The 14,930-nt window shown below is 37.7% G+C and overlaps 1 protein-coding gene across 8 annotated transcripts in view; it reads left to right on the top strand.

Annotated features, from left to right (window-relative positions):
• LOC124160269 (mucin-2-like) overlaps positions 1 to 14,930 on the top strand; it is a 194,001-nt gene that overhangs the window by 118,518 nt on the left and 60,553 nt on the right. For 7 of the 8 annotated variants that reach the window (XM_046536092.1, XM_046536085.1, XM_046536089.1 and 4 more), the window contains 5 exons: positions 406 to 543; positions 2,339 to 2,443; positions 3,974 to 4,063; positions 6,180 to 6,386; positions 14,245 to 14,337. In XM_046536092.1, the coding sequence (XP_046392048.1) occupies positions 406 to 543; positions 2,339 to 2,443; positions 3,974 to 4,063; positions 6,180 to 6,386; positions 14,245 to 14,337 (633 nt within the window). The remainder of the gene's footprint in view (positions 1 to 405; positions 544 to 2,338; positions 2,444 to 3,973; positions 4,064 to 6,179; positions 6,387 to 14,244; positions 14,338 to 14,930) is intronic. The other variant, XM_046536088.1, reaches the window with a different exon arrangement.

Raw genomic sequence — 14,930 nt, forward strand, 5'->3', positions numbered from 1 at the left:
TAAGGCTCATTATTATAACCTTGTAATTTTTAGAGAAATCAATTTTTCAATTAAAGTACCTTTTTATCATGTGAATACAATAATGTTAGCAAGTTATCCTCCTCATCAATTCATCTTCATTATGAATTTCATGGAAGAATAGCAATAATTAAAGCTGTTAACCAATACTGTGATGATATGATATATCAAATTTATAACTTTTCAATGCTATCCCTCATGATTTTAAATATTAAAAAGTAAGTATTGAGAAAAAATTGATTGAACGAAAAAAAATTAAAATGTGCCCAAAGTATATAAAATAAATCTAACTACAACGTGATGGACTTTTGCCTCCTCTATCCATTCTCTTTGGCCATGAGCTTTGAGTAAGCATGCCATAGATTTGATAACAAAATTCCTCCGTAGGTTACGTGCCCACCTTGTGATTGGACATCAGCTTTTACGGCATCTAACCATCCAAGCACCTCTAAGGACTCATCTGATAGTACATCCATTGTAACTGATACCACGGTGAAAGAATGCACATGTCCATCCTGTCCTGAGGTAGAATATTTTTTTCAGACATTTCATTGAATTTTGTAAAAAAAAATATTTGATAATGATGAGAATAGATGCAGAGATGGGTAGAGTACCAAAAAATGTAAATGGTCACAGTTACAGTCACTTTTAATTAGTCACAAGTCCCAGTTTCAATATAAAAAAATAACTTCTGATAAGTACAAGCCTTGACTTATTTTTTGTCTTAACATATCTATCCCTTTGTAATTCTTTTAAGGAATCTTGACTCAGGGTCTAAGTGAATGACTCTGTTGCTGGCCAGGCAGACTTGCAGAACTTAAAATATTCTCCTTGAACTTTATAATATGTTGTGTTCAAATGTATGTATCTATCATGAAAATGCTTTCTCTTGCTTGTGTAGACTCTTCTGATCTTGATTGCATCTTTTTTATTTTTTCTTTAGCTATTTTCATATGTGTTTTTAATCTTGTTGAATGAACACTTTAAGTTAAACTTGTATTCAATAATTACCTATTTGATTAAAATTTACTGAGAGAAATATCAATTCATATTTCTTAGGAAGATTTTAGTATTCATGGCTTGGCCATAAATTTTGGGTCGTTATTTATAATTTTGCATTTTTTGTATCTTACCTCTTTTTATGATTTCAGTCTGAAGTGGCTCCAGACAGTGGCAAAAATAATTGGGAACTATATTGTGGACTTCCATTGGTCCAAATTGCATTTGTTCTACAATGTATTTGTGGCTCAGTAATCCAGATACCACTACTGATTTCATGGAGCAGAAAAAAATTAGCCACTGATTTTATCATTCCTGATTTTTATTGTTTAATCTTTAAAGCTATTCATTTTTTCATGTCTTTGCTTGGCTCTACTCTTCAATCTGTATATTCTTGTACTGCAGCACTATCATTTATTCTGTACTTATATTTTGGAAAAATAAAACCTTCTATTCTTGTTTCTCATCTTCATTTCTACATCTTATATTTCCTGCTACATTTATTATCACCTTCTGTGGAAAATCTTTGAAATCTTGGAGTATTGATATCAGTAAGCTACTGAATGAAATATTTATTGTATGCACTATTTTTCTGATGTAATCATTTTATCTTTGCTTTGGCCTGTTTTATCTTTTGTTTCTCATGATGCTTATTTAGCTCTTCTCTTAAAGGAAAACAGGGAAATACGATTTTTTTATCGTAAATTGTGTAACTAGAGCAATAATTATGTGCATTTTTTGCAGTTGTAAAATTAAAATCAATGTTTTGTGGTATTAATTTTCGATGACAATTCATCTTGTGGCTGAAGATATCATAAATCAACTCTAATAAGGACAAATTAGGGCTTGATGTAGTTGAAGGTATCCATTATAAAAAAATTGTTGCACTTTTTCAGAAACATTATTTACCATACAGTGCATTTTGACTACATATCATCAGGTGGAAGACTTGGTAAGGTCTGGGTAATTTGCTAGCTCTGTGAATCGAAATGCATTGTGTGGTGAATAAATTTTGTGCAAAAATGCAAAAGCTTTTCTATTATCATCAAATCTTTCTTAAGCCCTTAGGTGTTGTCACATTGGCCAAGTTAGTCACCTTTCCCTTGCGGCACTATGAAGGAAGTCATTTGGCGTAATTGTGGGCTGATATTTCGCTTGTTCACACTCGAAAGCTGCACATATGTATCTGGAAACTAGGATGTATTGCACCAATCAATACCTGTTTATTGCACAACCACAGTAAAATAGCAATTCTATTACATTTATCAGCTTTCAGGATATTCTTGAATTGATTGTACTGATTGGTGCTTGTTCATTTCAGGTACCCACCACCCCTTGCAACTGTGAACATACGTCCACAACCTTGTCAACTTCAACTGTTATCACAACAAACGCAACTGCTGACACAAGCACTTCTTGCCCTGAGGTTATCAGATTTTCTTTTTTTTATTTAGATATAAGTTAATTTTTTGATGGAAAATTTTGTTCCTATTATCATAATACTCTGAATGTAGTGTCCACTGGTTTGGCCAAAATTTCTTGGAGAAAAGTTATCAAGTGGCTTATGCTAGAATCATGTAATCATTTTTTTGTCCCTCTCTAGTGATAGCACCAGTGATCTCTCGGATCATGATGGAAAAATGACTGTTTGAAGCGATTATTTTCTGCGTTGGCTCCAGGTATGGGAGTCCTATCCCTTTTTTCATCGTTATGCACATCCTTTTTTCCATGGCTACTACGATCTGTCAGACTATCAAAATATGAGGCCGGTGACAGTGATCGTAACTTCATGCTTGGGACTGTTGTTAGTCTGGAAACTGACTGAATAAGCGATGCAGAAAGAGACGATGGAAATGACTGTGTGATACAGAAAATGATGGGTCGAGTGATTGCTCTTTTGGTCCCTGAAAAGCTATCAGTGGAGCTATCACTCTGAGGGATGGGAAAAATGAATGCATATTTATTGGAAGCCATTTTATATAATTATAATGTTAATAATCAAAATCATCATAGACATTATAAAAAATCACTATAAATTCACTGGGGCTTAACCCTTTCGCTGCTGTTCAATCTCCGAAAACCTTCTCCTCACATGCGGCGAAAAGGTTAAAATTCGTTTCTTGGGCCCATGGAGCAGGTACCTCCGGAATGGGTGTGGTACACCCTCCGAAGGGTCGCTAATCCGCGACCCTATCCTCGACGAGCTCACCCACGCAGGACCGTCTCCTCGACCCTACCAGCGGGGGCCTACCTCCCGAAAACTGACCGCTCTGACTGCATTTTGAATATCAATCAATCAATCCGATCATCAAAAAATGATTGTTTTCATCGCACTCCTGCCAATCAGACAATCAAGTACGTCTTTGAACCGTGTTTCTGCGATGAAAAATTACGATTTAGTCAACTTTGCTAAAAACGTGGCTTCGGACAACCGGAAAATGGCCATTTCAGCAAAGTGAACAAAATCGTTATTTTTCATCACAGAAACACGATTCAAAGATGTGCTTGATTGCTTGATTGGCAGGAGTGCGGTGAAAACAATCATTTTTTGATGATCGAATTGATTGATATTCAAATTGCAGTCAGAGCGGTTACTTTTTGGGAGGTAGGCCCCCCCGCTGTTAGGGTCGACGAGATGGTCCTGCGTGGGTGAGCTGGTCGAGGATTCCGGGTCCCGGATTAGGAACCTTTCCGAGTGCTTCGGCGAAAGTGGTGACCGCATGGAAGGGACGAAGAAAAAGTACGTCCACAGCAGTCTGCCGTGCGGACGTACTAGGTACGTCCACAGCAGTGAAAGGGTTAAGCATCTTTATTCGTGCCATCACCTTTCCAAAGCTTCGATTTTTGGCTGCTAGGTGTACAGATACATCATTTGGATTCGAAAATAAGTTCAATTTAAATTACTCTGTTGGTCACTCTTGAAATATTTGTTCTGATTGGAGTTTGTTTGTTTCAGGTGACCTGCACCCCTTGTGACTGCACCACTACACCCTTATCACCCAATACTACGGATGCTACCACACCCACATGCACTCCATGCCCTGAGGTTAATAGATGTTTTTTTTATTTTAAGCAGGGTTCATACCAATGAGGATAGTCAGGGAAATATAGTAAATGGATATGCCTGGGAAACTAGTGTTTGGCTGGGGAAAAACTCCGAGAGTAGCAGCATATATTTTATGGTTGAACGTATGGATCATTGCGGCTTTTGTGTGGTAAGGGGGCTGTTCTGTTTCTGTCCATGCTGGGTAGCACAGGGTAGTGCCAACTTGGTAATACTCGACTTAATTTATACTTTCACTACTATTTGACTTTATTTTGTAGCTTTCCTTGGTGTATTTTTCCACCAAATCCCTATACAGGCATGACTGCTTTGCCATTGATATGTTGTAAATTTCTTTTAAATTAGAATTTGAATCAGGGAAAAGTCAGGTAAATTGAAAATGGAAAGTTGGTATGAACCCTGTATAGAAGTTTATTTAATTTTTTGAAGAAATTTTCTTTTACGTATACATATTGATTTAAATTGGCGGTCTATCACTGGAGATTACATTACCTCATGTTTTCAAATTATTTTAACTGTGACATTATAATGCTTTTGAGTTTATCTGGATCTTGATGTGAGAATAGCTGAGGTTTCTTCTCCCAAGCCGAAGATTTCATCATGCTGCTTAAGGGCACAAAAATGGTGGTAGAAGCACAGTAATCCTGATTAAAGACAAGCACTTCAAGGCAAGAATTTTTAGGGATACCCGGGAACCAGTGTAACACCCCAAGAATTAAGATCAAGGCTTAGGGCATAAAATTAGTAATTTCTGGCTCTCAGTATTTTCCAAAAATAAAAGAGTAGCCCAGCATATTCAAATCCTACCACCTTCCCATCCCCATCTATTCCCCCATGAAGATCTGAATTCATGTGCAACATTCCGGAATCCATCACCCCCATAGAAAACTCCTGTTAGGGAGAAGAAACATTGATTATTTTCACATCAAGATCCAAATAACCCTAATAACATCAGCAAGTAATTGGTTGACCCCAAGACTTTCAAAAACACAAATAAGTGCCCATCATTGATATTATATATACATATTTATGTTAAGTCATGGGTAGCCCCAGAAGCATTACTTAGTCAATGGAGGGGACTGTATTAGATATAGAGACTTATTTGTTCCTAAATGAATTTCCAAATGATTTCCCAGGACAATACTAAAGGCCGGAGGATGGGGGAAGAAATATATTTGGTATATGTGCTATTTAGCATTTTCAAATGATATCAACTATCAAAAGAACCAAAATCTGCCACCTGGTGGTAAGTCATTAAATTGGATCAAAATCTTTTTCAATTTTGTCTTCTGAATAAGAATGATATATATGAATGAATGTGATTTTGCTAGATAATATTAAGTTTATTTTTTGGCTCAGAAAGAAGGATGAACAAGAGGATCGTTATACACGTGACTTGGATTAAATCAGGCAATGCTATGTGAAAAAGTGAAATGAGGAAATAAAAACTTAGGGGATTTACTTTTCATTCTTTCATACACAAACATTATCACTTCTTTAGTACCAACCCTCCCTTTTTTTGTGAATATACATGCATATATATGGTTTCATCAGCGAGAATACTCTTGAGCATACCACAGTGCAGAAACTGATAGGGTTTGATATTTCTCATGAAGTGTATAAATATATCATTTAATTTTTTATTTCATCATATATTTACTTGTTGACATTGAGGATGAATCTTAGATTTTTTCTAGTTGAATTTTCTGCAAGGTGTAGTAAATAAGAAGGTATATATTTCTTTAAACTTTTAAGATTTTTTTTAGCATTCATTGCATATTGGCCAGCTACCCTGGATTTGATACTACCTTTTAGCCATCACTTGCTTTATTTTGTAAGAAATAAAACTTGTTTGGAAAGGTTTGGAGAAGGCACAGCAAGGGAAGAAGTCAGTAGTTAGGTCTTAAAAATTTATTCCCCTTGAATACAAAAAGATGCCTTATGTCTAAATTCTATGTTGTACCATGCAAGGCTCCCTGAGCATCCATTATGCCAGTCGCATTGACAAAACCATCACCAAGTAGCAAGCCCGATTAAAATTCACTCTTGTGGTTTGCGGGGAAATTGTTAAATCATTTATTATTTTATCCATGGATAGGTCACTACTTATTCTTCCACTGCATCAACACCAGAAGGTCACAACACCACGAGTGGTCACACCATAACTTCATCAGGAGCACATTCTACCAGTCACGGCACAAATGGGACACACAGCACCACAACACCCGGGCCTAGTCACAGTGATACAACCACACACTCATGGTTCCCGACAGGGGCCACTGGCACTACATGTGTATGCCCAGAGGTGAGATCATAAAAACGTTGGTACAAATGACTGGCTGCATGTACAGTAAAACTTTGATTTTACGCAGTTGGAGGGACCGAAATATGGGCACTGTGTAAAATCAAAGTGTGTAAAATCAAGAGTTGGTATTGAGGAGGAGTATAGATTTCAGTATAACACTTGCTCATTATTTTTAGAACACTCAGTCATACACATTGTATATATCTGATTTACGCCAGAACCGGAACCAGAAAAAGTCTCATATATTAGGTTTTACGGTAAAAGAGAATGAAATCCTTTTCAATTGCGTCAGATACGTTTCCCGGATTCTATTACTCATTTGGAGGCAAGAAAATGAAGCCTAATAATCTTATTTACTCACAAGCAACACCACAGATGACCTGTTACCTTTAGAGAAACAACGTTGCATTCCTGAACAATGTTTCCCGTGGTTGAACAACATGATTGAATTGCTAGCATTTCTGGTGCTAAGATTACTTCTTTTACCCAGGAGAAATTCCAGAATGGTGTTACTAAATGCTCGCAGAGAAGCTAATTTTGGAAAATATTCTCATTAAAAGCACTTTTCAGGAAATCCGTTTAACCACCTACAGACAAACAAAGATTGGAGATGAGAAATGAGATATCTGAGGATAGTCATCCAAATTAACTCCATTAACAGGGAGCAAAATTTTGCTAATACATCACAAAAGCTTTACACCCTGTGGGCCTAGGTTCAAGTCCTGGCAGTAGCAGAAACTTATCAGAGATAGCCCTATCCCTACTTGAGTGTAATGTGGAGGGCTTTTCCAGTGCACCACTCTATCCAGCAGATGGGACGTTAAGTCCTGGTCCGTTTGGAGTCTGTCATTACAACCTGGCTAATGCCAACATAGGGTTCCTATCCCCCCAGCCCTTACTTCATGGCGCTAATGACCCCAGCTGTTGGTTACCTCCTTCCAAATAGCATACCATAGATAATACGGAGCACACAAGACCCGGGATATTCGGAAATTCAGATTTTTCCGGTGTTTAGATCACTTTTTTTTAAGTGAGCTATTTAAATAACCGCGCAAATACCGTCATGCCGCCAGTGATGAGTAAAAAAATTATTAATAGTCCGGAACAATTTTCCCACTTTATAATTTTTACGCATTAAAAAAGCATTTTCCTGTGAAATTTTAGCATTAGTAGATCGAATCTACCGGGTATAGCTTCTCTGTCGGCATTCTTCCGCGCCGGGACCTTTGACTCAAAAGCCGTGTGACTCATCTTTACGTAATATTTTGCTTCCCCATATCTGATAACAACACCGGACACTTTTTGTATTTCAATTTAATGGTGTTAAGCCATTCTTGAGTTTAAAGGGACTGCCTTATCACTCACGTCTTGAATTTGACTTCAATGATTACATGACGATTGACGACGCGAGTCATTCTCCGAGGGCATTAACTCCCGTTCCGTTAAAAATAAACGCTTGTCTCCTGGAGTTTAGCTCATAGCTATTCAAGTTCCAACCATGTTTCACTTAAAAACCCACTGACAATGAGATACAAGTTGAGTAAGTTCTTATAAGCGCTCTGCGCAAGCAACTTTCCCTCGCCTCCATTCGTCTCGTAGATGCGGGGTTAGCCCGTGGAATGAGAAAACACATGCTGCTTTTACCATCGTGTTGAATCACCATCGACTTACGTCCATATTAGAAGTACGACTATCTTTTTTGATTCACCTTGGAAGCCAAAATTTTGGCGCGGAAGGATTTTTAACGGCTCATTTCGCCGTTATATTTCGCTGGGGCGACGAAAAGCATAGCGTTGGCAAAATTCTAGAAAACCTTCCGTTAGGGATAGATATTCCGTTGTTCATAATTCCGTATCAACGACCATCTACTATAATTACAATAAAGATGTTATAAACAGCGTTGATCAATAAGTCGAATAATAAACGAAATTGATAATGTTAATATCTCCGGCGATCATCTGTCTTAATCAAAAGTAGTTACGCATACACGGCGATTGCCGTATGTTTTAAGTTTCGATATCTCCTCCTACGGCATAATTTGAACTAACAGCGATATTCGCATTCGTAAAGGAGCCTGAAATATTACTGAGAGGGCGCAGGGGGAAGCAATAATTAGATCCGCGATGTTTTTAGTTACACGCTCAACGGCGCGGCGTCATTTCAACCGTTCCTGTATTCATTTTTACAACTCATTGAGACAAATAAATAACCTAACTTCATATTGCTCCAGTCGGGATTTTCAAAACAAGTCTAAGGACAACTGCGTAAAATCAAGATTAGCGGCCTCTTTGGGGCTGGGGTTATGCTGCGCAAAATCGAAAAACTGCGTAAAATCAAGAAAATATGTAAAATCGAAGTTTCACCATTGCAATTCCCTATGCTTTCCGGCCGGACTTGAGTGTCGCTGCGTAAAAACGAGACTTGATGTAAAATCAAAGTGCGTAAAATCGAAGTTTTACTGTATATATGCATCACTTTTTTCAGAATGCTAATACATACCTTAATGCTAATATGAGACCAGGTCTCTCACTCAACCATGAAAACCTTAAAACCATGAATAACCCGTGAATTTCCACTACCGTGAAAAAACCTGGAAAAAGCCATGAACTTGGTCATAAAACCTTTAAATCTCTAACTTGATTGTAGAACTACGATTGACAGATCAAAAGAAAAATTGAATTGTCGATCATGTTGCGAGATCAATCACATGCAGACACTGTCCACGCATTTATCTGCACACAGATATATTCGAAGTGCAATTATTGGTCCGTCTGCCATGACGACACATAGCCTTAAACCTGTGATTGGAAGACCGCTAGCCAAAGTGTTCCTTAACCCTGTTGAAAAATCAGACACTTCTTCACTTCCCTGCAACCCTCCATTTAGCTGGCCCTGAATTTTGCTAACAATATGTGACGTCGTAAGAGCACTTTCATTAGTGTGAAAAATCCTCAGAGGAAAAACCATTCGCCTTTACCGGGATTCGAACCCGGATCCCTCGATTTGCGGCCAAGTGCTTTAGCCAGTTAAGCCGATGTAACCACACACAATCCTCATTGGGGCACAAGCAGTCTTAAATCTTAAAATTATCAACAAAAAGCAGAACAAGAAATGAACGGATTTTCAAAAATATTCTAATTTAAATCGTTCTGACTAATCTAGTATCTAATAAATTCTTTTCATGAATAGAGATTTTGGGTCTACATCAGCGTGCCCTCTGTGCCCCCCATATTTATCTGCCTGCGCTTGAAGTGCCCTCCACTAAGCGCCCAAGCAGGGATTGGGCAGTCTCAGAAAAATCTCCACCACCACCGGACTTAGAACCCGAGTCCACTGGGTGGGAAGCCACCTCACCAACCCAAGCCCTCAGTAATATAAAGGCAGGCCCAGAGATCTCAGGCCCCCCACTAAATATTAGGAATGTTTTTAGCACTACAGCTGTTTACCACCCACTGCTTTGAGCTTTCAGGGTACCGACTTCTTGTACATCTACAAGTATGGTCACATTTTATTAAATTTTATTTCACATTTATTTTTAAGCATAAAATGTCATCTGGTGTTCTTATTTAAAATTTCTCAATTTTAACTTGCATTTATTCTGGTCCCCCAGAAAATATATTTTATAAACACAATTGTGGTGAATTGGTAAGATTTAACTTATACCAATCCCGGTAGTGGTACCCAGTGGCACAGGGAGGGGGGGTTTTGGGGGATAAACCCCCCCCCCCCCCAGAGCTCACAGAAATTTTTAAGTTAAATCTATTTTACATAATTGGATTAATATTACTTGTAGAATAGTGTGAGGATTAATAAAATATCCCTCAGAAAGCCGTAAAAATCACCATTTTGAACCATTTATCTTAATATTTTTCCGGCAGAAGGCCTCCTCACCCCCCAAAAACCCTGGCGGGTATGCAATACCCCAAGCACTCCAGTATTAGTTGCGCCTGAAACCCCCCCTGGTCTTAATGCCTAGCTGCGCCTCTGGTGGTACCAGTTTAATCTTCTCATTTTCAGCAAATTTAAATGGGAGTAAAAACTTATTGCTGCATTAAATTTAAATTATTTTTGAAGTTACGAGGAAATTTTCTGTGAGGTTTCATTGTTCTCCTTTTTTTTGGAGCTTCAAGATATGGGGATATCATCAATGTATTTGATGGTAAGTAAATGTTTTATTTTTTCAAATTGAATTAATTTAAGAAATAGTCACTTTTTTGGGAATAGATAGAAGAGCTAACTCCTTTTCAAATGTCCTGTTATTCTAGTGATGCTAATCAGCAGGCCAAGAGATTGGTTACCAATGGAAAAGCATTTACAGGAGACACATTGAAAACTTCTTCATCCATGGTTTGAGTGGCATTATTTCTGTTTTGTTTAGGTTGTTATAGTTCTTGGATTGATTGTATCTTTCCTTTCACGTATTTTTTTTTGGCATTTACCGTGATTTTGTGCCTAAGCATTATTGAAATAAATTATACCATCATTGCTTTTATCTGTTCATTTATAATACTTCATTTCGTTACATGCTCGGGATCTAAACGGTTATGCTTAGTATCACATAATATGCCAGTGGTGTTGAAGGATATCTCACTGGCAATAGCAGCTGGGGGAATATGGAGGAACTTTAAGTGTTGAAAGAAATTTCTTTTTCTTTCAATATTCAGTTACCTGAGAAGTCAGAAGAGAAGGTTCACAAAAATACAGTTCTATCTCTTCCACGATACAGCCAGAAAGTCCTTTGTTGCTGGCTAACTCAACGAAGGGGCTGTAATAGTGAACCCATTGGGTTAGCACATATATTATATATTTTGTGTTTGCGTTTGGACATGAACACCTTCAGCGTATGGGCTACTATTTTCGGAGAGAATCATCGACTGAATCCAAATTTTCCTCTCACATGTTTCCCCTGAATTTCGTCACTTTCTCATCGCATACTGACTTGTGTTACTTTTGCAGATGCTCCAGTAGTTGTGTGGTGGATTTTGCACATCCTCGCGATAGTTTCACGCCACAGTGCACGCACATATGGCATATATTGAGTTCTCCCTGTCCAAATAAAAATGTTTCCACTCTATGGAAGACATTTTTATAAATATAGTTTATCATTAAATTGCAACTGCGCAGTCTGCAACACAATGAAGAGCAATATAGATGTCAATTGCGGCAAACTTTAACAGAACAAGATGACCGCTCAGTAAGGGATTGGGCAGCAGAAGCACGTAAATGAGAAGTGGAGGGGAAGGAATGTGCTCCTTCTGTCTTTCAAGAAAAAAAAGCTATGAATAAGTTAGCCAGGGGACCAACATGTTGTAACTTTTTGACGTTTAGGTTTAGAGTTTACATTTTATACTGGATTGTTTGCATTTGCTCCCCTTGGAAATCATGTGTGATTGCCCTAGCATCCATGGATTCCTTTGTAGACATGCCTTTGGCTGACATTTTGACAGTGTGTAGAACTGTCATCCGGTGAAAACAGATGGACCTAATGATTGAGTGGTTGGTCTAATCAGGTCTTTCAACAGCTGACTTCCTCAACCTGATACTTTCTGTGATGCTTTGTCTTTCTAATTGTCAACTATGGATCCTGTGTGTCTAATTTTACGCATTTATCATGAGAAGTCACACCGAGTGGTTTCGTTCACTCATTTTTATTTCCAGCAAACATCTTTTGAGTACACTTGCATCACAGGTTAAAGTTTCTACCGATAGTGCAAAAATTCGACAGAGAAAAAATCATTCGCCTTGACCATAATTCAAACCAGTATCTCTCTCAATTTTTGGTCTAGCGCTTTAAGCCGGCTGAAGGACTTGACCAGAAATTGGGAAATGCTGGTTTGAATTGCGGTCAAGGCAAATGATATTTTTCTCTGTGGAATTTTTGCAGAATTTGTCGATTGCGGGTGCATAGTTTTCACTGTGGCTTATTCTGTTATGCTTAAGTTATATATGTATGTACTAAAAGTTTGTCTTGGCGATTGGGAGACTTTCTCAAGGTAATGATAATTGTTAATTAACATTAATGTTTTACATCGACGTGCCAAACGGTTATCATTATTCTGAGGAAATGTCCTGTAGTGGAGAAAAACTATTGGTAGATATTTTTAAATTGTTATGTGGGGGTACCCAAAAGAAAGTCACTAGATGTCATGGAAAGTTTTATCAATTTTTTATTATTTCTGATTGTAATAGAGGCTGAAAAATATGAAACTGTATATTCCTAGTTTTGATTCATTGCTTACTTCTTTAAGCTTTTCGCTGTGTAAAACTGACAGTCTTAACCCTTTCCTGCCAATGCCTACAAAAAGAAATGTTTTTCATGCTTCAAGTGGCATGAGAGTATTTAAACCTCTCTCTACCGAGCTCTTTTTTTTTTGGTAGGAATAGCACAGGTAATCTCATCCCTCTGATATGGGTCCCAACTTCACCGGCACGGTCATTACCCTGACCATCGGACTCGACCCTCCAACCCTTTCTTAGCATGAGTCCACAATCAACTTATTTCATTAGAAGTGTTTTTTTTTAATATACCTATACATATTGTGTATGATTTGCAATAATTTACACTATTATAAGAGTAACTAACTTTTTTTAAGCGTTGTAGAAATTTAAATGGATATCTAGTGTCGATAGTAACTATATTAGTAGACACAAGTCTCTGAGGCTTTTACACCAGAAACCCATTAATATTAACACTAAAATTTTGTTTAAAAATTGTTTATGCACATAAAAAAAACAGAATTAAGTTCAATGTGTAAAAAAATGGAGTACGGAACAAAGTTTTGTTCACAAAAATCATTGACAATTTAACCAGTTCACCATGGATTCCTTCTGTCTCACCAAGCTGGGTCTCAGCCAGGGCTTGAAAACATTCCTCCAGATATTACTTACTCCCTCAGTGGTCACTTCCCTCTCACTGGCTATATAAGACATTTGTTAGTTTGTGTTGAAAAATTCATACTGGCGATAGTAGGCCTTAAGTCTTATATATCTGAAAATGATTGCTGGCCATAACCAACATTAGTCGTGGAAGAGTCAGCCCTTTTGTAGATAATTTGATGATGCTGCTGACTACTTTTGAACAAATCACCATTTCTCCTTGGCCTTGCCGTACGACCATGCATAATTCATTATTTTTGCTTTCCCGTGGGATACCTTCCTTCATTGAGTGATTCTCTCAGAACAAGTTAATGATTTGAAGCTCTAGTGACATAACCAACAATGAGAAGCAGGTTGAAAAATTTTATGTTGCCTACACTGTTATTTTGTGGTGATTTCGCTTATGTATCTTAAAAAAAACATATATTTTATTCAATCAACTATACATTTCATTTACATTATGTTCAAATTTTCAATTTGTACTTTTCTTCAATGAAACAAATCACTTGCAAGAGTGTTAACAACAAAAAGCAATGTGAGGCCCACTCACAAGGCAGAGGAGTGGTTGAAAAGTGGTGATAGACTTGACATGAGTTGGTGGTATCATCAAATTATCTTTATATTTCACTAATATTGGAGTTTTTATTGGGAAGGGCTCCAATATTTTCTCAGGTGAATCATTCCAATACCTTGTCTCCTGATGTAGGAAGGAAAATTGTAGCGTATTTGGGAGCGGCCTTGAAGGCTCTATCTTACATTTATGATCCTACCTTGCCACATAGCTACATCCTACACAATTTTATTCATGAAGAAAACCACAGCAATCACATCTGGTCAAAAAACATTGACAATCCATTACCATATGATATTTGGGCAGTATTCCCATGTACAAGTATCTAATCTCATGTGAGATCATCAGGTTTCCCATGAGTTGAATCCTTGAGTAATTTTTGTCAATCTAATAGCTCTTGTTTTCTTTCAGCCTACATGCCCTCCTTGTACATCTGAGACCACCACAGTACACTCACCATCAACAAAGCCAATCACCACTACTACAAGCTGCCCAGTGTGTCCGGTAAAGTACTTCTTATTTTCCGGTCAACAGTACCTTCAGTACCTTTTAGGCTATTTTACATTATAATAGCAGAAGGTACTCATTGCATTTCAAGGGGGGTTGAAATAAAGGGAGTTAAATATTAGACAGACTCAAAATGTTTCTACCGCACTGAAAATGGCTCAAATTTGTATACTTGGTCTTGGAATACAGTGAGTCCTCGTTTAACATTGTTGATTCGTTCCTGAAAAACACGATGCTAAGCGAAACAACGTTAAATGATGCAGTGTTTCCCATAAGAAACAATGTAAAAAATTTTAAATTGGTTCCTAACAATCCATTTCTTCGTAAAGAATCCAGAATTTCCCGGGTGAGAATCCAAGGAGGCCAATTATCGGAGCCGTAACTTTTAAGCAGACTTCGTGACCAATCGGGAGACACCTGAACCTGGCCAAAATGAAAAAAACTGACCCTCGGAAGCACGAGGATGAATTGCAAGTCACTTTTCGTGATGATATGAATTCTGTAACCCAGCGGAAATCGCGAGAAACATTCAGTACCGATTATTCACTTCAGCATGATAACGATTCATGCACAGCGCAAAGATAAAAGGT

Source organism: Ischnura elegans, chromosome 6 (genome assembly GCF_921293095.1).
Source record: "Ischnura elegans chromosome 6, ioIscEleg1.1, whole genome shotgun sequence".
Taxonomy (NCBI): Eukaryota; Metazoa; Arthropoda; class Insecta; order Odonata; family Coenagrionidae; genus Ischnura; species Ischnura elegans.